Genomic DNA, 23603 nt, shown 5'->3' on the forward strand with positions numbered 1-23603 from the left:
GCAGTCTGGGCTCTTAGCCCACCTCTGCCCCAGTGGGTGCATTTATTTGTATTCCACATGGCTACAAAAATGATGGAATTGAAGATTTTTGTGATGAAAGGAAAACTTCTTGTCCTCTAATTTATGTTAGCATTGCTCAATTATTCACTGAAGTACAGAAATGAAATATGAAACAAATGAGAGTAATGGAATTGGGCCAAGCTGTGTGTGTGATATGTTGAGCAATCAACATCCTTCTGGTACCTGCATTCAAACACTTCAGTATAAAGAGTCCTCGTCATTAATCTTGTTCCTGTATAGTTTTAAATCCACAGGTTTTTACTCTCTCCCAGACAACTACTCTCCCTTCAAATACTTCCTAGAAATTGAAAAACATAGCTATAGCATACAAAGTTGAGATGAAAATGGGGGGAAATGATGACTTGGGAAAGTGTGATGTTCAGTATTTCTAACAGAGAGAAAAGACACTTTGTTTATTATGATATTTGGCTGGAATTCATGACTTTTGTGTTTAGGTGGGCCCTGTAGCACCTGCTTCATGTATGTCATTGAACAAGGTTATTAGGGCAAGATCAAAACAAAATGGACTTTGGTAGAATTTTAGTTCCACATTACAACGCAAAAGAAAATTGCTCGTTGATCTCCAGGAGGTGCCTGTGCTCTACATGGGCAGCACTTCACAAAGATAAGATAGAGTTGGGGTTGTTCAGCCTGGAGAAGAGAAGGCTCTGCGGAGACCTTGTTGCAGCCTTTCAATACTTAAAGGAGGCTTATAAGAAAGATGGGGACAAACATTTTAGCAGGGCCTGTTGCAATAGGACAAGGGGTAATGGTTTTAAACTAAAGGAGGGTAGATTTAGACTAGATATAAGGAAGACATTTTTTACAATGAGGGTGGTGAAACACTGGCACAGGTTGCCCAGGGAGGTGGTAGATGCCCCATCCCTGGAAACATTCAAGGTCAGGTTGGACGGGGCTCTGAGCAACCTGATCTAGTTGAAGATGTCCCTGCCCATTGCAGGGAGGTTGGACTAGATGACCCTTAGAGGTCCCTTCCAACCCAAACTATTCTATGATTCTATGATTCTAAGATTCTATGATTATAAAATTCTCCAAGCAAAAAAGTTTCACTTCTGTGAATGACCATAACTGCTGTTACTCTAACATGACTGAGTGAATCACCTTTAGTTTACATCTAACACCAAGGCTAAGAAAAATAGGTGCTCCTCCACCCAAGGCCTCAACCAGGCAGGTGGTTTGAGATCACACCTAACAGATGTCAGTAAGACTGAGCTACTCACAGATGTGGAGTCACCTCCTATTTTCTCTTTGTTTATATCCAGAAGGCGGCCATAATGGTTAGCCCCTTTAGCTGGGACATAGTATGAAGTTTACTGGTAATTTTGCTATTTGATTAAATAGCTAGAAAGCTAACACAGAAAACAGCTAATAGGTAAGGAAAACACAGCAGCTTGCCTGGTTAGGGGTGGACTCCATGGCCAACTAGATGTTTTGATCCATAATAATGAATTTCTTAAGACAGCCAGACTTTCAGCAGCAGATCTCTGTTTTCAGAGTTAAGCCCGTATTGTGTTCCACAGTTTTACAGATTAGGAAACTGAGTCACAGAGAATTTAATTGGCTTCATCATAGTTGCAGACTTGGAAACAACCAAGAACTACCAATCTGCTATTCCTCACAGTATATCTTGGGTCATGAAGCATCACTTATTCCCAAATAGTTCAGTGCTCTTTGTTTGGGTGTTGGTTCCTTCATCAGTAACTTTTCAAATTAATGATTTGATATGCTTTGATCTCTAGCTGATTTTTTACTATGGAACTGGAGACAGCTGGTGTCCACAGCAGTACTACGATGAAATCAAAATGGATTTTCCAGACGGGGACATTCGACTTTGTGAGAAAGGGCTCCGCCACGCCTTTGTGCTAGATGCCAGCAAGGAGATGGCTGCCATGATTACAGACTGGTTACAGGATGATCTGACCAAATTATAAACACGGATTCAGTGATTAACAAGAAAATTATGTAATTATTTTGTGAACGTGTAATTTTTTGTGAGAGAGTCTGTTCTATTTTTTTCTGTTTATTATAGATTATGGCTTGTTTTCTATTGAGATGTTTTAGAGAAAGCTAAAGAGAGACTGGCTGGTCCAAAGTATAGTTTTATTGATTCAGTGGTGATGTACCTTCATCCTGTGTCTTCAGGACTCTGCAGGACTTGGCAAAGGGTGGAATATTTATTGTCTGCTGGCACTCTAGACAACACTGATAGTAGATTCACTGGGTACAAGTGTACCTGATTTACTACCACCTTACTCACCTGCTGGAGAACTGTCAGGGATGGGTTTGGGACAGCCCAGCTGGCCTGCTTTAGAAAGAAATACCACGCTACTCTGTATGGATAAAAATCCCCCCCCGGATGGATCCTGGCAATGGATCCTGGTATGCTGTGAAAGACCTGGCCCTCTCCACGTGTCTCATCCATCCATGTAACCGTGGTGCATGACAGCCAGAAGAGCCCAAGGCCGCAGGACAGCCCTAGCGTTGCCTCCTCCAGGTCAGATGGGGTTGGTGGTAAATCAGAGGTTGGGCTGAGTTCAGGATGAGTACAAGGGAGATGTGTACATGAGGTGTGCAGTTTCCCCCAGTCTCAGAAGGGGTTTAGGGTGCTGCCAGGACTCCACAGGGTATTAAAAATACCATAAGGTAACTGTGGCTGCTCAGAAAGGGGATACATATAGAGCTCTTGTCTGGAACATGCCCAAGTGTTTCATTTTTCAATTGACTGTAGAGAAGGTAAAGGACGCTGGTCAAAAGTGCCAGTATTAAAAGGTTAAAATGGATTGCAGAATCTGTATATAACTACTTATAGGTGGGCTAGCTCTCCTGATGAAGTCCATGAGAACAGTGCTTGCTCAGCAACTTTAAAGAACTAAACCAGTTTTGATGCATGCCTAAATTTCAGTTCTTTGCTCTAAGGACTGAAGTATGAAATTTTCTGCCAAGCCACAAATTGGGTAAGTCCACCGTGAGAAAATGGCTATGACTCTGCCATGGTTGCACCCATGAAATGGCATGAAATGTTACTATTGAGAACCAGATCCTTGCTATAGCACGTTGCTGACAAGTATGCTGTACCTCACATCTGTTCATCCCTCTCCTTCACAGATAGCAAAAAACTAGAAAAAAACATCCTACCAGTTGCGATAACAGAAGAAGTTACAGGCGATAGCTAGAAATGAAAATAATGTAAAGGGAATAGAGCCAAGTGTAATCAGGAAAAGCTTTCTAGCCATGAACCTGTGAAACAGCCTCCCTGTGGAGTTCATACAGACATTTATAAATAAACAAAACACTACAGAATATAGTCAGGGGAAGTCCTGCCCTTGCAAACAGATGAATTTAGATGATGCACTGGGTATCTAACTTACATGATTTATTAAGAGTTTTAATGTGGTACTAGTGAGAATGGTACTGGAGAATGTTCTCTGTGATGCAGAAAGACTGATTAATTCCTTACTTTTCTTACACGATTATATGCACACCTTCCACTTCTCTCAAAATCCCCCTTGACTCTTTCACTAATATTTAGAGCAATTTGTAACAGAATTCAGTTTCTGGACATTTTGGACTAGTTTTCAAACCTGCAGACAGACAGTGGATTTAAGTGACCTTCTTTGCATCAGAAACTGGTTTAGCTTTTGAGACTAGCCAGTGGATTTTCAGATTACACTGCCGCGTAATGAAACAGATACTGATGCTTGAGGCAGAAATGTTGAGACCACAGTTGCAGCAGCATGGGGAGGAACCAGATACCTTCAAAGTGAAGGGACTGTGCCCGTGCAACTGGTTCTGTTTATTGGAGAGTCGTGGGACTTTCCTTCTTTCTACAGGGCCATATTTAGTCAGGATCAAAACAATTCTTGTGCTCACTTTAGAAATCCATACTTGTATGTATCTGTGTGTGTTTAAACGGCCCCCAGATGTTGTCATGCATTCCTGTTGGATGGCCTTATGGAAGATGCCAAATGCGTCTGTTGGCCTAGGTGCTCCCTGGGGCAGAGTGGGGGGGGGGGGTGTTCACGTACGTGGAGATATATATATGTACATGTATATATATATACATATGCACACGTGTGTATGTTAGCAACATAAAAAATACAGTTCACTTGGTTGTTTTGGTTTACACGTTGATCTGGTTGAACAAAATATTTGTTCTTCAAAGTCTGTGGAATCAAGTAATCGAGCAAGGGCTCAGTTTGTAAAAGTTCAGCTGTTGTAGTGGATCTCCTGAGGACAGAAAAAAAATCTTGCATTAACCAAAGATGACAAGCGACTATTAAAGCCTGGAAACTGAAGCACCTATGAGAAGCAGTTGTTTACAGTGCATTATTCGTATACTTTGTATGAGGAATTAATTTAGCAATACTTGTACTTGACTTGTGTATGCCTTTTATACAAATATTAATCCATTATAATAAATCCTACTGACTGCATTAAGACCTAAACTGAGATTAGATCCGATCAGTGATGACCAGATCTACTGCAGGATAATGCCTTATGATTTTCTTAAATGAATTTTCTCTAAGATTATCAAAACCATATTGATTCAATTGCTACCTTCCTCCTAGAAGCTGTCACTGTAAGGCTAAGATCTGAAAATTTGCTACTCTATTCATTGCAAAAAAGCACGGGTCTTTTTAGCAGCTGTATTTCTGAAGAGGAACAGATCTCACACAATGAGAATCCAGCTCCTCTGAAGCCCATGGTGTTCACCGTGACCCCAGGCAAAGAGCATCGAAAGTGCTTATGGTCCAAATGTGCCAACTTACCATGAAAACACAGTGTGGTCTTGCCTATTTTAGACTGTTTTAGAATTCTTGGGAAACCTGTCGCAAATGAATTGACTGTATGCAGTAGCACCTAATCTCTGTCATTCACATTTGTGCTTAATTCTCACCACGCGAGTAATCCTGCTAGCTTCAGTGACTTTGACTCATGTTCAAGTGTTTTGCTAGATCGATACCTTTTATGAAAAAGTACACAACTCCAATAACAAAATAAAGACATTTGTGGTAAAATGTAACTTGATTCTTTATTTTGATAACTCGTTTAGTCTTAATTCACCTTCTTCATTACTTCACGCATACAAAATTTACAAAAATACTTGCCAAACCCCAAATTTCACATGCAACGTAGACATCTGCTAAGTGCAGAGAAAATCAGTGGGTGGTAGGCACCTGACTCACTTAAGCATTTTTATCCAGAGCCACTCCAAAATAATCAATCTGTGTTTACCCCTTCTCCCTCCAGCTCCGTGTTTGCTGCTTTGAATGAGCTATGGAGTGTGTGGATTAGTGAGGTTTGTCCCTTCAGGAAGCTTGACGAGTGCTTGCCCAGTGTTTATGGTGAAGAATTTGGAGCTGGACTCCAAGCTAAACACCAGTTTCTTGACTCACAGGAGACAGATTGCATACATGAGCCACAACAGATAATCTCTTCTCGGCAGTTGAGGTCATTTACATATTTATTTTACAGAAAATTGGTTTATACGTGCATCCACTCCCCGTCCCTTTCTTTGGTCTAGCTAATTGCAGCAAAGACTTTAAACAAGATGTTCAATGTTATCATTAATGAAATTGCTCAAACTATTACTGGGTTCGGATAAACTTACTAGACCCAAGAGACTTGTTTTACTCTGTGTCACAGGTCACACTCAGACTCCCAACTACAATAAGTTTCCGAGGCTCTTCACTTGCAGGCAAATGTTCTCTTTCCTGGCACATTTACAAAATAAGAATCCAGAGAGCATTTGTGAGTGACCAGGAACTATTAAAACAGCATATATTTCTGGAACAGCTGATGGGGTTTGAGTACAAGCAGCAGATACAGCAGTAACAGTACAAGCCAGCTGCCAGAAGCGATCGTTGCTGTCAGTAGCATCATGCAGAAGTTATGAAACAGGGTAACACGCATGCTCAGATGGGACAAGCAGGGAGAGATTTAATTAAAGACTGTTTTCAAATGCTTAAGCTGATAGTAAATGGACTTGAGTTTTTCCATTCCACCTATTGCAGGAACGTGCTTGCAGGGAAGTAGCGTTGTGGAAAGTAGTTTGCAGCAGCTAATAAAATGCAGAACGTTGTCTAAAACTTCTGACTCTATCTGACTGCAGTGTTTGCCAGGCAGACACTCGAAGGAGACTTTTTGCCATCCTGTTCGAAGCAATTCACAGTGAAAGAGGCAGCGGGCATGCCCCCCACTCTCCCAGTTTATGAACATCTTCAACAAACTCACCTTAAAGCCCCCAAGCTCTAAAATACACTGAGCTTCATATATTAAGAGAAATCCTTGTGTATGAAGCTGAGATGGCTTGGAATTGGGAAAAAAACAGGCATTCCCAGTGTCAGGATTTAGCTACTCCTTTTCCCTAACAGGCATGCTTAAAATTTGGTAAGGATCCAGCTGTTCCAATCTAACGTGTTAGAAACAGGAATACCATTTACAGAATAGAAATGTTTTGAAGCGTTAACATCATCTGCTCTCATGATGCAGGGGGTACTGCAACTTATCAGTGTTTATTAGGAAGGAACCTGTATTTTCACCCACAAAAAAAAAAAAAAAACCCAAACAAACGGATTTTAAGCATCCGGGGTGAGCTGGAGTGTGTTAATTCCAATTACAGACCCAGTACAGCCTCAATAAAGTCAGTAGGATTGCGCACAGGCCTAGGGAGACCCAAGTGACTGATTGAGACTAGGGCAACAGAGGTGACGTGACATGAACGAAGAGCTCCAGTACAAAAATATTATGTGCAAGACAGGAGTTTCCTTTTATCCTCATATCCCTGTTACTTTGCACCAAAACAGGACACTCCAACGCAGCTGGATTCCTATGGAATTAGCATTTTGTGATAATGAAGATTTAAGTTTTCGTACTAATGAAAACATGCCTGCCTAATATCAGTTATTGAAAATAAGATTAAATTCTCATACTAGAATACTTTGGGACTGCAGTTGAGCCTCACAGCAAACACATGTCCCAGTGATCTCCCCACGCATCTTCTGAATAGGTCTGCATTCTGGAGAACTGTGTGGGATGGTACCTGAGAGGCTTCAGGTAAGTCTCAAGCAGATGCTAGAGCCTGGTCCAAAACCTACCAAAGTTAATATAGACATTAAAACTCATTTCACTGGATTTTGGATTAGGGGCTAAGAGGAAAACTGGTGCTCCAAGCAAAGTCGAGCTGGCTCACCTAACTTGCCCCCAATCCATAAAGCAGTGCTTGCAAAATAGATGTCTACATTCCCTGTCTGGTCTAACTTAGATAGCTAAATGTAGGGGTACCAGATCTCCCTCTGGAGGTCCTGGCAGGCACGAACTAATGTTTTTACTACATAAGGGACTTAGGCATTTGCTTTAGGGTTAAGTCACTAGGCGCCCAAGTCAGACTATGTCCTGTTTTAGCAATGCTCTGCATTTTCTTCCATTGTATCCGTGTGTGACCTTGGGCATCTCACCTGTCTTTGCTGTCCCTCTGATTTCTCTCAAATATAAACTGACCGTGACAATGCTTGGCTTTCAGAATATATATGAGGATTAACTAGTTTATCTTGTAAATCGCATGAGTAGTCTGAAGTGCTAAGTTAGTACTACGGACTAAAAACCTTTCTCCACTGAACGCAAACCCCCCACTCCCATTTATTTCAGTGAAGACATGGTTGGATTCCCCTGAATAACCATTTGCTCACACCCTTCAATGTTTTGTAGAAAATACCTTGTTCCGATAAAACTTTCCTGTAAAATTGCACATAGAGTGGGCAGGGGAGCATGAGGGCAAATGCCATCCTGTCTCCCTCCACATGCCTAGCCGGACAACTTGTGCCAAAAGACCCCCTCAGCCAACATGACCATAAATGAGCATGTGAGGATGCAGGATACTGCCTGAAAGGTGGCTCGTGCTTGGTCTGTCGCTCCCTGTGCCACTGGAAATAGAAATTACCACGCCTCGCTCCAGCTGAGCCGTGTGTTTGTGGAGGTGCTTAAGATGAAGGGACAGCCTAGAAAATACCAGTCTTGTAAGAATTAATTTTTAATTCCTTCAGACAAACCTCTCTTGTCAGTTCTCCATGTGTTTCTCCTGGGTCTTAAAAACTGAGGTTGATCTGCTATGACTGAAACACATACCTGATGTCTTGAAGACTTCTTCCATGCTTCCAAATGTGCCTTACCCCCCATCTGCATGTTCACAGTACTGTATGCGGTCGGGATGTAGCAGAGGCAGTTGTAACCCTAATACCTTCACTCTCTGTCTCCAAGGCACTTTAGTGATGTCCACTGCAGGAGCACATGCTAAAGCAACTCACTCTCCCTGAAACTTCTGGGTTTGCCACTATAGTGTCCTAGTGAAAGCAGATGAGAAAGTCATATAGCTATTTGACAGCCCATTCCTGAATGTGCATGACATTAATCTAATGTGACGAATTAAGCTAATCTTACAGATTCCCTGCTTTCTGGATGTCCCATAACTTTTGAAGTTCACCTACTAGAAATGCAAAAGGATTTCATGTCCCCGGGTGCTTTATTAAGCTATTAAAAAAAAAAAAAAAGACTTTGAAAGAATAATAAAAAACAATCTTCAATAAAAGCAATCTTTAACAAAACATTTGCTGCAGTGGTAATAAGCAACCTAATCTCTCAAGTACTAGGCGATGTATCATGTGTACCAGTGATACCTAACAGGAATGAAACTACCAGACCTGATTTGGGGGAAAGGAACTCTCTACTACATACTTCCAGGTATTTTTTCATTTCCCAAATTTTGAAATTGCCAATTTCTTCCTCATTTCCTAAGGGGAAATGTTTTCACCAGACCTAACCAAATGGGGTTCCTCTCTCACCCCTCCAGAAGACTGTTGCCTTGGGACCCCTCTGCGGGGACCACAGGGAGCCGGGCACCTGCCGGGGCAGAGTCCTGTGCTCAAGTCAAACCATCAAGCCAGCTTTGTGTGATCACAAGCATGATGGGACCAGGGGATATTCTGCCAGCTCTCATATTTACCACCTCAGTTCAATGTTTCTGAGCCTCTAAAGCTTTCTGTTCAAGTCAATGGAGAGAATCCTGTTTGGCTGGCTGGAGCTGGGTAGCTACTAGTCTAGGCAGGTGAACTGTATTCAGAAACGGAGGGAAGAAAAGGGATGTACATTTTGATGATAAATCCATCGCAAGCACTCACTGTTCTGTGACTTTTTTGTTGGAAAATACCTGAGGTTGCCAAGGAAGGCAGTTTAAAATGAATGGCTTTTTCATTTTTGGTTTTAACATCTTAGGTAGCCCAGGAAGCAAAGGTGACTGATGAAGGCTGCTCTGAAATGAGCCATCTGGTTTCGGGACACAGGCACAAGTCTTCAAAAGAAAAAAATCTTGCAGAAATCTATTATCAATAAAATATTTAATAAACTTATCTGTACAAAATATTAAAAAGGTTATTGAAGAGTATACAAGAATACTTATTTAACAAATATATACTGCTATATAATATATTCAAGAAAATATAGATTGCTGTTTACAGTTCATTTACAATCCCATATGTACAATCTATTTAAACTTTAGAATACATACAAACAATGCATTTACACCATCACTTACAGAGCTATCTTCTTTAGAGATATTTCACACACTCAGACCTGAAAAAGCTGAACAAATACATGGATAGTTTAGAGGCACACACAGGGATACGAGTATTGCTTCAAAAATTATAACTACTAGAGATACAGCTATTGGAAATGTGAGTCCTTTTTCATTTTTTGATATTTTCCTTTCTAATCAAAGAAAAGAACATATAAATAAAACCACGACTGACCAGCAGAGAGGCTCGTTTCATCAAAGGACCTCCAGAGAGTGTTGACTTGACTTCAGAAAAAGAGCACACGGTGATGGGATACGTAGTGACTTAGCAAACCGGATCAACAAGCAGGGCTGACATTGCTCCTGCCTGCATCTAAAGCGGGGAGCACCAAGAGCGGAGCAGGTCCTTCCTGCGCAGACATGTGTTCAGTTCTTGTGAGCAGCACCTACACCAGCTTTTCCAGCAAAGAGCCGCAGCGCAAGACAGAGCTGGTGACTCCAGGTGGGCAAAGCCCCTAACTACTCCTCAGGTTGCAAGAGCTTGGTTTGCAAAGGCACTGCACAAATGTGGCTTCAACTGAAGCGCATGGGAGCACTGGATATTCAGCACGTCTGAAACTCAGACCCTTCTTTTTTGGCACTATTTAAAAGGTTAGTTACTCACAGCACGTGGGATGAATATAACCACAGTGATCATCCCCCCTCCCTGGCCAAGGAGGGCATGAGCTGCCCCTACAAAATGCCCCGTCCCCAGCTGATCACCACCTACACGACCACTTAACTTTGGCACCTCTTCAAGGACTAGAGCCTGGCCCCTCCATGTGCAACCATCCCTTTTCCTGGCCTGTGGATGTTATTTCACGCTCTGCTGCTGACGGCTGAGCTCCTGTGAGCCCCTTGGTGCTCGGCAGTTCCCGGCACACAGCTGGCACACAGCGCCCTGGGATGACCAGCTTGGGAGCAAGCGAGCCCTAAACTTTTCCTCTTGTTTTTTTTCCCTCCTGCTCTCCTCCTCTCTCTTCACCAAGGCAGGATGGAGGAAAGGAATGAAACACCGTGGGGAACGCTACCATCTCCCTAAAAACTGGGACCAAAGCCAACGCCACAGCTCCCAGGGAGGCTGGGCTTGACCCAGCCTCTGGGTCTCATTCCTCTGATGGTGGAGACCTGGGTGGCACCAGCACAGGTTGACACCGTGGCAAACTGGAGGGGAAGGGAGACCCAAACACTCCCACCTTCCATCAGAAACGCACTTGAGCGTGTGACCTACCGTGAGCAGGTCCCCTCCTCCCACCGGCTTCAACCTGGCCAGACCTGTTCCCTCACTGTCCCCTCCTCGAGGGCCCAGACTGTGCCCCAGCCTCCTGCTGCTGAGACTCAGCCTTTCCTTCCTCGCTCTCCCACCGCCCACACCACAGCAAGTCTCCACACTCCCCATCCTGAAAACCCCAAGTATGAGCACAAGTATCAAAGCAGAAAAATGAGCTCACAAAATGTACGAACGAACTAATAAATGGTGATGACAGAAAAATGAAGAGCCAAACCTGCTGAAAAACCACTGAAAAATGGCTGGGTTTCATTTTCAGCCATTTCTGGGAATGGATCAAGCTTTGGTTCAAGATTTTTCAATACCAATCTCCATGAAAACGTTCCGCTGCACAACGCTTCCTACCCTAGTCCGCTCAGCCAAAAGTTAAACACGGTGCATCAGCCAGCCTGCCGGCGGGCTCCTTCCCACCACCACATAATCAGGCTCCTCTCCAACACGGTACATTCAGGGGTTGATCGGACACTGGTGCCAGTAAAAGGAAAAAGCAGCCGCATGGGCTACACATGTCTTGAGGTGCAAGGCTGCAAAACGTCCTTTGAGAGGTAGGGTGAGGTCCTTGGTCAGTGGGTTACACCAGCAGGACTTCCAAATTTTGGTAATTTTTCGAAGGCCCAGAATGCTTGCTGATAGGGCATAACTCATTTTCAGAGACATCTTTGCACCTCTATGTACCTCGCAACATGCTGTACTAGGAATAAAGAGCCTTAGAAGACTGAATGCAGCTGGTTTTACCATGGAAGACATAAAATAGCTTATGACAAAATTCAAGGTGTCACGTACACCAGCCTGGTGGAACATCTCGCTCTTTTACCAGCCATTAATTCAAAGACAGGAAAGCCAGAAAAACTCTCCCCCCACCACGCCAGGTCACAGGCCCCTGACCATCAGCAACACCCCATCCATGGGACAGTTACTCCCCAACTCCTCTCCCTGATGTGTTTTTGCGGAGGACACGCTCCTGGCGGTGAGCACGCCACTACACTCTGTTCCTGCCACCCGGCATCCCCATTCGGACTCCACGTAGCCGTAAAGGGATCCCTGATGCCAGGGAAGCTGCTCTGATGCCAGTGGGACACACATGGTCTCTCCATCTGCTGGTCATGGTGACTTAAAAGAACAACACCGCTCTCAAAGACCAGAGCTTGGGTTTGCCCACGCGGGTTTTCCTGCCCACTCACCTCCCCAGAGGGTGATCTGAAGAGTGAAAAATTCACACCGCAACTCCGGTTTCACCCAGGACGGGACACAGCAAGCAATTTGGTGGAACTGCCCAACCAAGGTCCATGTGATAGCCCTTCGGTCTGACCATCTTTCAAATCCAGTGGCACAGCCCTGTTTCGGGTGACAACCCCTGTGCAATACCCAGACTCTCATTGCCGTTGCCCCACGCAGGTTTTTTTCTCCCTGACAGATGGTCATGCTGCCCCAATGCAAACAAAAGAGAAGGCACTCATATTTCAGGACTTGCTACATACCCGGCAGGAATCCATGACATTTCCCACCAGGTTCACTCCAACGTGAGTATGAGCTGGTCGGTGGATTGGTATTTATGACATATCTGTCACATCAACGTCATGTGTTTTTTGATGCGAATAACTATAGATGCTGCTATTGCAAATAAGCACGTCAAGCCAAAGCTCACGGCAAAACTTCTGTTAAGTCTAGAGAGCAAAGGCAAAGGTCCCATCAGGGCCCCAAGGTGCTCTGCTCTGTTTGCCCAGCTGTAGCCCCGTGGGACGCGTATCCCCAGGCATCCTAAGTGATGCCCCAGATTCTCTCGTCTCTTCCCTGCAAGAGTCAGCGCTGCAAACAGCGGTGCACGTGTCTGCTGTTGCGTGGGGGCCAGCACAGGTGACTCTCCCTAAACACACACTTTCAGGTCTGTGGGATAAGGACCTAAAACTGCCAACAGTAAAAGGAGCTGCTTGTTTTGCAATGGGAGTGTGACCAATAAATCACTGCAGACCTACCCAGTTTTCTCCAGTAGCGAGAGCTGTGTAATCAAGACGTGAGTTAAAAGCCATATGGTGTAAATAGACACAGAAGTCGCTGGCACTCAGACTTGAGCAGAAGGCTCAAGGCTTGGAGTTTGCTTTTAATCAGAAGTGCTGCCTTTCCAGTCTTTTCCTGACGGGTACGCCAAGCGTCAGCAAACAGCCAAAGAGGACATGGCTCCGTCTGCCAGTGCTGACCAGAAGTAAGGCCGCTGGGATCAACGCAACTATGCTAGGATGAAGCTGCTGCGAGCCTGAAGCGAGCCCTTTTCCATATGAACGTCCTTCTCCCTGCCAGAGGATACTCATTGCACTTCTGCCATTGGATTTGAAGTACGAAATTAAAAAAAAAAAAGGGGAAAAAAGGGGGGGGGGATGTTAGACGATCCCCTTATTTTAAGAGAATTAAAAAACAATTATTCCTTTAAAAAAAAGGGAAAATGATAAAATCTGTGTTTCTTGGGAATTATTTATAGGCCAGAAGCACCCTGGTCATCAGGCAGTTAAACAGAGCATAAAGCCATTTCGCTTCTGACTGTCCCTGCTATAGGACTCCACCGGACAGGACACAGCGCAGGCAGTGGCTTAAGCACTGGCTTTAGTTTTATAGACCTCAAGGAGCCCAAGGCAAGGAACACGCATCAGTCCTGTCCCAATTGTGTGTGCTTCCCCAAATCGCAGCCCCAGCACTTTCAAGTCGAATGGGATCACTCTGCGAATTTCCCTGCTCCTGTGCAATTACGTTCCCATCTAAGAGTGGAGGGAGCCAGTTAAGTGTAGATACATAGTCCTTTCAAATGCTTAATATTTCTAGCTTCACTGTAATTATACCCTGCAGACAAAAATGGTGCTGAAGGTCAAACAAATCCTCCAGGAGAATATACTCTGCATGGAAATTGTGTTTTTTTAACTGGAAAGGTTGTATAAATACTGCAGATTGAGAACCTATAATTATCCATTAAAATCACTCTGAGTCTACTGAATTCACATTTGTCCATGTTCAACCTCTGGTCTCCTATTTATAATGCTTACATCTGCCCAAAAATCAGCTCAGGCAAGAGGCAACTGATCAGAAATACATTTTTCCTGGACTGTTTCTATGGCGTTAGAGGGTGATGCTCCGTGGAGGACCAGCTCTGGGGCTGGGGCGCTGGGCTGGGCTGTGCTACCACCCTCCTGCAGCCGATGCCCTGCTTACCTGCCTCCGAAGGCAGGGTTTACTCCTCCGTACTCTTTGCAGATGCACCCCCATGTTGCTCCCCAACATGGCAGGGCTGCAGCTTCTCGGCCGTGGGAACCTCCCTGCCTGGGAAAGGCTTTTGCACCCCTCCGGGGGCTCAGCACCTCTGTTTGCAACGGCTCTGACGACTGCATCCCGAGCCTAACCCCACGGTTTGGCTACAATCTCTGAATCTGCATGGGGATGGAGAGGCAGCCCTTGCTTGCCAGCACGTGGGGATGCGAGTCCACCCTCATAAGGGAGGGCTGGTGGCTTTTGCTCCGGGAGCAGTGAGCAATGTGACCGCCAAGTGCTGTGGCCGATACCCTTGCCCAGGGCAGCAGCAGCACAGTTACTCACCGGGAGCCCCAGCCCCGCTCCCCTCCAGCCTTGCCCTGCTCATACGCATCCCCACGGAGCAGCCCCGGGCAGGGAGCTGCCCTCCCCTGTCCCCTTTAGAGATCTTTCACCGGGGCAAGGGGAAAGAGGGTCCAGCACCATCCTTTGCCCTCCTGTGGTCCTCTGGAGGTTGTTTGCCCAGTAAAGGAAGAGATACTCTCCTAAAAGAGCGGCTGGCACGGGTACAAACACGAAGGGCCACACCGCCGTCGAGGGGCTGTGCTGGGCTCACCCTGGGGGGCTGAAGTTTGCTCTCCCGCGCTGGGTGGGCATGGCAAGGGCGGCCAAGGAGCTCCTCGATGCATGCACACCCTCACTCTGCCAAAAACCAAACATGTCTGTTTAGGGAGAGGCACCTGCAGCCGGGAGAGCCAGGACTGGTTCCCACATGGGCAAAACCACAGACGGCATCGCTGCCAGCAGCGGCCTCTGTGCTCTCCCCGAATCCTCCCCATCCTTGTTTACTGTAGCGATCCAGGCTAGGAAACTGCAGCGACTGAGCCACAGCTTTTCTTGCCAGGGCCAGCAAAGCCATGGTGGGGTTCAGGGCAGAGCCCCAGCAGTGCACAGCACCCCAGCACTGGGGTCAGGGTAAAGCATCGCGAGACCCAGCCCGTCACCCTGCTCTCCGTCGGCCACCTCCAGACCTGAGGTGGGTGACATCTGTCTATCTATCCATTCCCAGCAGCTGTGGCTGAACAAGAGCCACAAGAATCAGGGGTCAGTGGCGTCAGCACCCCCTCGGACACGGTCCTGCAAGAGCAGGTCTCAGGCCACCTGCTCAGACGAGGCTCAAAAGAGCCACCAGCCAGGAGCTATATGTATCTTGCCTGGATTTGAACTGCCCACGAACTTCCACCACAAATATTTGGAGGAAAGGGAGGGGGTAAAAGAAATGAAAACATTAAAAAAATTGTCTCAGCAGTGAGAAAAACTATCAAGCAACCAATGGCAATTGAAAATTTAGGTACTTCGAAAGCTTGGTAACTTTATAAATGACACGGTGTTTCCAGAGCAAGCTGCTCTGGCGCTGCTCGTGCCAACTTCCTTCCTCAACCGCCCGCTCCCGCTTTTATCTGTGCTAAAGCCGAGGGTCAGAGGAAAGGTGTGAGCCCTCCTGCCGACCCCTCCTCACCCGCCTGCTGCTCCTCGCCCCCCCAAATGCCCACAGTGAGAAAACCCACCAGCATGGACCTGCTCCTTCTTCTCCCCCACTAACCTCCATCTCAGAAACCTCCCCAGGTAAGGGTACATCGCACTTAACACATATTTACATTCACGCTGAGTTAGGAGCCAGATTTTCCCCTTGGATACGCAGATGTAAAGCCAGAGGAGCTCCACAGGTGTCCAGGGGGTTACACGAGACTTATGGGCACCACGTTCACCCCCCTGAGCTGCTGCCGGCCGCAGCCTGAGGATGCAGAGCAGACCTCAGCGGGGCGAGGATGGAGGGAGGCTGGGGGGGTTAGCCCAGCGGATATACCACCGTTATTGGTGTGCACGGTTTACTCCCTGCTGATGTACGATTTTCTTGCGGGAGGGGGCTGTTGGACTTCCACCGAGGCTTTCCTGACCTTTCAAATCGTTTGGATCTCAGCAGAGCTCTTTGAGGTGACCCCCTCTCTGCCCTGGCTCAGCTCAGAGACCCCTATGAAAACACCCCTGCAATGGAGGACAACTGGCTTCATATAGAAAAAACCCACGTTTTCCAGCAAAGACTTATCTCCCCCAAAAGCAAACTACTGTTGCTAATGAGCACTGATGTTTACACACCAACACCTTCATCGCCAGTAAAAAACAAACCATCAAAAGCAAAATCTGTGCAAATACATCTCTGGTCTAAGCCAACCCAGCCGTGAAGCTGAAGTTCGGTACCAAATGCCACGGAGGTGCAGCAGAGACGCTTCCCAGCATCCAGAACACGCCTCGGCATGGATGTAAGGCTGCTCTGATTTAAAGGCATAATTTATACTCAGCTCCTGAGTTATTTAAATCCTGTAGCCCTTTCAGCATGGGTCAAAGCACCCCGCTTTACGTAGCAGTCTCCGAGGGTGGTGTTCAGCTGTTTGCATCCATTCCCAGAGAATCCAGGCTCCCTTAACGGAGTGGGGAGAGGCAGGCGCCCTGGGGATGGAGCTCGCTGGGAAATTGGTGCCAAAGGAAGGTAGGGTGGAGCTTAGCGCTTTTATAGAGATTATTTGGAAAAAGAAGAACCCGAGCGAAATTACTCTTTCCCAGGGAACTTGGGACCTTTGCGTCTCTGCAGACACACTGGGGACGGCTGTGTGACTCACGGGCTCAACACCAGGTGCCCAGTGTGCCTTGGAAATGGGGTTTTGTGCAGGAAAGGGAGGGGACCCACCAGCCGGTACCTCCTGCAGCAAAGGCTGGCAGTGCCCGTGCCAGTGCTTCAGACCACGCAGAGCCACGGCATCCCCAGCTAACACCTTGCAGGGCTGTTCCCATCTCCACCGAGAGCGCGAGCTCTACTTCAGACCTGACTCTTGCTTTAGCCTCCAGCTTTGGGGACCATCTTTCCTGTCCCTGACAGCAGACTCACAAATCTCTCTGCACTGCAAACAGGCCCAATGATTTCAACCTCCCATGGCCACAGGTCCTCCACCTCCCGCCTTCCCCCGGGGATCCCTCATTTTCCCCCAGCAAACCCAGGGCAGTGATTTGAAGGCAGCCAGGAAATCTCCTTTAACTCAAAGAAAAGAGTGTTCCCACCTCCCCGCCACCCCACCGTCGCAGCCGGAGGGTGATGCTGGCCTGACCCCTCTGCGCTGCAGCCACCGCTCTGTGACCCCCCAGGGTCGCCCCCCACCCCCACCCCAAGACAATTTTGGTCAGACGTTTTCCAAAACCTTTGGGAAAGAAGGTGTCAGCTCAGCTTGGGCAAACCAAGTGGATCAAGCAGGGCTGGGAGGCTGAGCTGGCATCCCCAGAGGCCTCTGCCGGGCTGCGTGCCCCCCCCTCCCCAGGGGACAAGGCACAGAGATGGGGGCAGCTCCGAGTGGGGAGCCTGGCCTCCTGCCACAGGGCATCAACCCTGGCTGAGCCCCAGAAAACCCAGCGTGGGTGGTGGGGCTCACCCTTCCTTTGAGAGGGCCTGGGGGGGCCAAACTACAGCCTCACTGTCTTGGGGGGGTATCCCCCATCCCTCCTGGGCTCATGCCCAGGGTGGCCCTGGGAAGGCAGGGGACACCTGCTCTGAGCTTGGCTTTTGGAAAGGCACACATCAAAATGTGTATGTATATATATATATATTTTATATATATATATATATATATATTTATATTTATATATATAAAATGGGGCAGGGCTGCTGGGTGGGGCAGGGCGGGGAGGGGGAGAGCTGCAGAAATTGCTACCTGCAGCCACACGTCTCCACGACCATGTCCTCGTACTGTTTGTAAACCACATTGTTCCCGGAGTCTATGTAGAGGATGCTGATGGGACTGAGCTTGGAGGGCACACAGCAGCTGGGGGGGGTGGACTCCGGGTCCATGGAGTTCATCAGGGTCTGGATGATGGCGTGGTTGGTGGGCTCCAGGTGGGAGCGCAGGGGGAAGTCACAGACCCCCTCGCAGTGATACGCCTCGTAATCCAGGGGGGCGATTATCCAGTCGTCCCAGCCTAGCTCCTTGAAGTTCACGTGCAGGGGCTTCCTGCTGCAGCGGGTCTTCGCCTTCTTCCCGTGGCCTCTGCCCCCAGACCGGGCGGCGATGGTGGTCCGTCTCTTCCTCCGCTTGGGGTACGCCTCCTGGCCGGGATCGGGGGGCTCCAGGAAGGGGGGGCTGCCCAGGGCCTTGATCTTATCCCGGATCTCCTTGAAGAGGTTCTCCTTCCTCTGCGTGCGGGAGAAGGCCACGAGCAGGGCTCGCTCGTGGGGCTGCGGCCGGGGCTTGCTGAACCCCAGCTGCCGAGGAGGCAGGAGCCGCCCCGACTGATCCGAGACGATCCTCAGCAGGAAGCACAGCAGCTTGCCCGAGGGAGATCTCTCCCTCCGATCCCGCAGGGCTTCCCAGACATCAAACACCTCCCATCTGGAGGAGCCTGCATCCAAAATGTCTGCAGCCCTGGAGTCCAGCAGCCGGGGCTCCTCACCGTCCCGGCTTGGGCAGGTGGAGAGGAGGAGGTGGTGGAAGGTGCCTTCGGGGGACAGGGCCAAGCTCCGGTTTTCAGGGAGGGCACGCAGGACCCGCAGCTCCGCGCCTGTCACCTCTTCCGCCTCGGGCAGGCTGGAGATGTCAAAGAGGTATCGCTGCTCAGGAGCGGACAGGGAGGCATCTGGAAGAGATAAAACAAAAAATAAAAAAAAAAAGGAAAAAAAATATAAAAATCCAGCAAGCTGAAGCCAAGCGCTCATTACGGAGGTGCAGGGGACACAGAGCTAACAGGGGAGACCATGGCCTTGCAGCAAGGCTCGCTGAGCATCCCAGCGGGGACGCAGCCCTGCATCCGGGAGCGTCACCCTGGCTGGAGGCACCGAAAAAAACCAGGGAGGAGAATGCGGAGAGGGAGGGAGGAATCAATTCAAACAAGTGGCTTCTCATCAGCGCTCTTCCCCGCATCCTGAGGTGGCTTCTCTGCCTCCTCCCGGCTGTTTCAGTGCCCCCAGCTGCATCACTATCCTGCATCGCTGTTTTTGCATGGAAAGCCACATCGGAACCTGTGCGGCACAGTCCCATCCCCAATCAGCCGGTTGTCACCGATTTCTTCTACCCTAAGTGTCGTTGCCCCCCCAGCCCCGGCCATGCCAAGTAAAATGCTATGAAAAATCTCATTTTCCCTTGCAGGCAGGCACAGGCACACACGTCAGGGACGCAGACGCTGTGCCTCAGGGTGTCTGATAGAGGCATTCCTCACAGAAGCTGAAAGTGAGCCCAGCTTGAATTTGTCACTATTTTTGGTGGATCCAAAGCCCAAACACAGACTTGCGCAGTTTCTGGCACTGATTAAATATACTCGATGCGAATTAAAAAAAAAAAACAAACCCAAAGGAGGTGGGGTTGGGGAGAAGAGATGAATGAGTTCTGGGAAGGTTGTTTTTTATTTTCCCACTCTCTAACAAGAAACCTGATCTGGGCATGCTGCAAACATTGCTGCTGTGCCCGAGCCCCCTGACCAGCTGCCGGCAGAGCCTGGCCTGACGTTCCCACACCGCAGCCCCTCCGTGGGCAGCACCGCCAGCCTGCAGCCTGCACCGCCCTCCGGGTGGGGAAGATTTTTCTCCCAGTCATTTGCTATTATTATTCTTATCATCATCATCATTATAATTATGATTACTGTTACTATCATTATTTTAAAAGCAGATCTAAAATTCCGGCTAGGAGCAGATAAGGAGACCCCTTTGAACAGTTCATCTGGTTTTGTTTTGCGATGAAACTTCCCAGGACCTGTGCCCAGTTTTCCCCCGGCTCTCCCAAGCCGGGCACTGCCCACCCTCCCATCGGAGCATCCTCCCCCCTGTCCGGCCTCGCTCCCCCACCGTTTCCCCCACCAGCTTTCAGCAAAAAAATCTCCCTGCAAAGGCTGCCGGCAGGATACGGCCCCTGCTGGGTTTGGGTTTGGGGACGGGGCTTGTGTATGGGTTTGGGGATGGGGTTTGGGGGGCTGCCGGGGGCTCTGCACCGCCAGCCGCCGCTCTCCCACCCCGGGGCAGCCGGCGACAGGCACGGGGGGAGGCTGGGGCTGCTTTTCGGTTTGTCTTTTCATTTTATTCGATGGGGATTTTATTTTTTTTATTTATTTATCTCCCCCAGCCGAGCGAACTTCACCGGCAGGGCGCAATGTGTATATATACATGTATATATATAAAATATATCGTTAAGTGCGTATATGTGTTTGTTTGATTATTAGCATTAGATCCGCGGTTATGAAGGGGGCAAAAGAGGGGGGGAGAGGGGGAAGGGGACCGCGATGCCGAGCTCAGCCGGGGCTCACCCCTCCTCGGGGCACCGCGACGGGCCGGGACAGGGAGGGAGCGCGGCCGCGGTCCCTCCCCGTCCCGTCCCGTCGCGGTGCCCCGGGAAGTTTTTCGGGCTGCAAAGGCTCTGGCGGGGCTTCTTCCTCGCGGTCCCGGGGATGCTGCGCGCAGAAGCTGCCCCCAAACTGCGCCGCACGCCCCGGTCCCCGCTGCCGGGCAGCGCATCCCGGTGGCGGGAGGTCCCGAGAGCTGCCCGCACCCCTGCCCGCCCCGGCCCGGCTGGGCTGCACCTCGCAGCCCGTCCCCAACCGCATCCCCAGCCCCGAGCGGCATCCTGACCCCGACGGCATGTGCCATCGCCATCCCCGACCCCACGCTCATGCCCAGCCCCGTCCTTACCTCCATCGGCAACCCCAGCTCCAGGCACAACCCCACCGCGACCCCAGCCCCATGCCCACGCACAGCCCCATTCCCACCCCTGTCCTCATCCCCATTCCCATGCTCAGACTCCCGCACGGCTCCGTTCCCGTTAACCAACTGACGCGCAGCCCCTGCCCCGTTAAGCTCCATCTGCATCCCCATGCGCTACCCCATCCCATGCAACCACCCCCTGCTCAAGCCAATGCACAACCCCACTCCCCAACCAACGCACAAGCCCCATCCCCGTGCACAGCCACGCACAGCCCCATCCCAGGCACAACCCCCGTGCTCGGACCAACGTGCAAGCTCCGTCTCCGTGTGCGACCGCGTCCCCAAACCCATGCTCAAAGTAATGCACAACCCCGTCTCCATCCCCAAGCGCATGCAGAAGCCCGATCCCCACACCCACGCAGGAGCCGCAGCTCCATCCCCAAGCCCGTTCATTCCCGAGCCCCAGCCTCAAGCCCGAGCCCATCCACATCCCCCCCCCGCCCGACGGCGGGGTCCCGGCGGGGCAGCCCGTCCCAGCCCGCCCCCCTGCCCCACTGCGGGCGTCGCGCTGCGCGGCGCCGCTCCGCGCTGCGCTGCGCGGAAGGATGCGCGCCCCGCACTCACCGCTGCGCGCCCGCTCCGCGAAGCCCGTCACCGTGTCGGCGCGGCGGCCGGGAGCGCGGCGGGCGGCCAGGCGCTGGTAGAGGGCCACCATGTAGTGGTGCGGCACCACGGTGCCGTTGCGGAGAGCCCCGTCCCTCCGCGGCGGGGAGGAGAAGGGGGAGGCGGCGGCGGAGGAGGAGGAGGAGGAGGCGGAGGAGGAGGAAGGCGCGGCTGCCGAGGGTCGCTGGGGAGCGGCCGCCGACGGGCCGCGCACGGCGGCGGCCTCCAGCCCGCGGCGGAGGCGGCAGGCGCCCAGCAGGCACAGGCAGAGGGCGGCGGCGGCGGCGCGGAGGCGCATGGCGGCGGCCCGGTGCTCGGCGCTGTGCTGCTGCCGCCGCCGCTCCCCGCCCGCTTTTGAACATCGTCTTCGCCCGCCGCCGCCCCCCCCGCCGCCGCGGCCGCCGCCGCCCGCCGCCGCCGAGGCGCCCCCTGCCGGCCGCCCGCCCCCCGCCGCGGCGCCGCCCGCGCCGCGGCCGCCGCCCCGCCTCCGCCTGCAGGTGAGACCCCGGGCCCGCCGCCCCCGGCCCGCCTTGCAGGGGGCAGCTGCGGCCCCGGTGGGGCACCCGCACCCCTAGTTTGGAGGGGAGACCCCCCCACCCCCGCTGCGGGGTCACCGGGCCTTACGGGCGGGGGGACCCTTACTTTGGAGGGCGGCCCCCGGTCGCAGGCTGGAGGGGGTACACCGCCACCTCTATTTGCAGGGGCCCGCATTTCGGGGAGGGGACCCCCCCCCTCCCCCCCCGTTTTGGAGGGGGAACTTTCACCCTGTACTGAGGGGGCTACCCGCCACCCCGTACTGGGGGGGCCTGTCACCAGCCACCCCCTATTTTGACAGGGGCACCCCGGTCCCGTACGGGAGACGGTGCAGCCCCGGCGCTGCTTCGGAGGGAGGAACCGCCACCCCACAGCCTGGACGGGGCCCCCCGCCCCATGTTGGAGGGGGACACCCCGCCGCCCTTTAGGAGGGGGGACCCCCGCCCCGGTGGTGCAGGACCCCGCTGTGCCCACCGGGCTGGTACCGGGCGGCGGGGCCGGGCCGGGAGCGGCCGGGGGAGCGCGGAGCGACCCGCTGCGGGGCGGCCCCGGGGGCCCGGGCTCCGCGCTGCTCCGCGCCTCCATCAGCCCCGGTAATTCCGCCTCGGGAGACCGACACCGGAGCAAAACAAAGCCCCGGCCGGGCTACGGGCTAATGTTTTCCCTTGCACGGAGGGTTTCCTTGGTAAAATTCAGATGTTTCCTTGGGTCTCGATTAAAATAACAAAGTGGGGTATTTACTAGGATGTTATTTCAAGTCTCTTAAGTCCCTGGTTATGTCTGTTGCGATTTCTCCGCAAATACAAAAACAAGTGCTGCGATGATTTATTTGAAGGAATGTAGGTGTTTCGCCAAAACAAACACGGCTTTTTTTTCCTCTCCCCCCCAAACAATCGCTTCTCACGAGCATTTGTCACTGCAGCCTCTGGGATTTCTTTCTCCTGTAATTTTACAGGTGCTTTGTCACAGTATTGCGAGTGGGTTTCTAATGCCAACCAGCGGATTTGCTCGGTACGTACGCGTGGCACGAAGCAACGGAGGCAGCTCCCGTGACAACGTCCCGAGAAATCCCCGTCCCACGCAGTGCGGGATGGCCTGGCCCGAAGCCATTTGCACACCTCGCACAGCACCTTGCGTGGCGTTCGCACGGTTCACGTGGCGCTTGCACAGCCTTTGCGTGGTGTTTGCACGGCTCGCCCGGCGTTTGCACGGCTCGCCCGGCGTTTGCACGCTTTGCGCACTTTGCACGGGGCCTTGCACGTAGTTGTTGCACCACGCGCTCGGCAGCGCCAGGACCGCCGGGAGCCCTCACCTGGCTGGGGCAGGAGGTAGAGGAAGGGCGGGCAGAGGAAGGCTTCACTAACTGTTTTTCTTCTGTCAGCCAATTATTAAATCCAGCCTGACGCTGTTCAGATGCTAAAGGTCACTTTAAAAAAGCATCCGACAAGACCTTCCACCCCTGATGCCACACTCCT

General features: G+C 50.8%; 2 protein-coding genes across 4 annotated transcripts in view; one reads left to right on the forward strand and one right to left on the reverse strand.

Annotated features, from left to right (window-relative positions):
• LDAH (lipid droplet associated hydrolase) overlaps window positions 1-5087 on the forward strand; it is a 126194-nt gene extending 121107 nt beyond the window's left edge. For all 3 annotated transcript variants that reach the window (XM_072858483.1, XM_072858484.1, XM_072858485.1), the window contains one exon: window positions 1821-5087. In XM_072858483.1, coding sequence (XP_072714584.1) covers window positions 1821-2012 — 192 coding nt within the window. In that variant the 3' untranslated portion in view covers window positions 2013-5087. The remainder of the gene's footprint in view (window positions 1-1820) is intronic.
• Window positions 5088-17910: 12823 nt separating this feature from the next.
• On the reverse strand, window positions 17911-21919 carry GDF7 (growth differentiation factor 7). The gene is made up of 2 exons (XM_072857774.1): window positions 21556-21919; window positions 17911-18881 (listed from the first exon to the last, which is right to left on the reverse strand). Exons 1-2 carry the CDS (start codon window positions 21890-21892, stop codon window positions 17959-17961), a joined length of 1260 nt encoding a protein of 419 aa, XP_072713875.1. The 5' UTR covers window positions 21893-21919; the 3' UTR covers window positions 17911-17958.
• Window positions 21920-23603: the final 1684 nt, after the last annotated feature.

The sequence above is a fragment of the Ciconia boyciana genome, chromosome 3 (genome assembly GCF_034638445.1).
Source record: "Ciconia boyciana chromosome 3, ASM3463844v1, whole genome shotgun sequence".
NCBI lineage: Eukaryota > Metazoa > Chordata > Aves > Ciconiiformes > Ciconiidae > Ciconia > Ciconia boyciana.

Bases quoted from the DNA above. Each gene is read 5' to 3' on its own strand.
- GDF7 (XM_072857774.1), bottom strand. From the start codon at position 21,892: ATGCGCCTCCGCGCCGCCGCCGCCGCCCTCTGCCTGTGCCTGCTGGGC. The intron at 18,882-21,555 runs GTGAGTGCGGGG...TATCTCTTCCAG, and splicing joins CGCGGAGCGGGCGCGCAGCG to ATGCCTCCCTGTCCGCTCCT.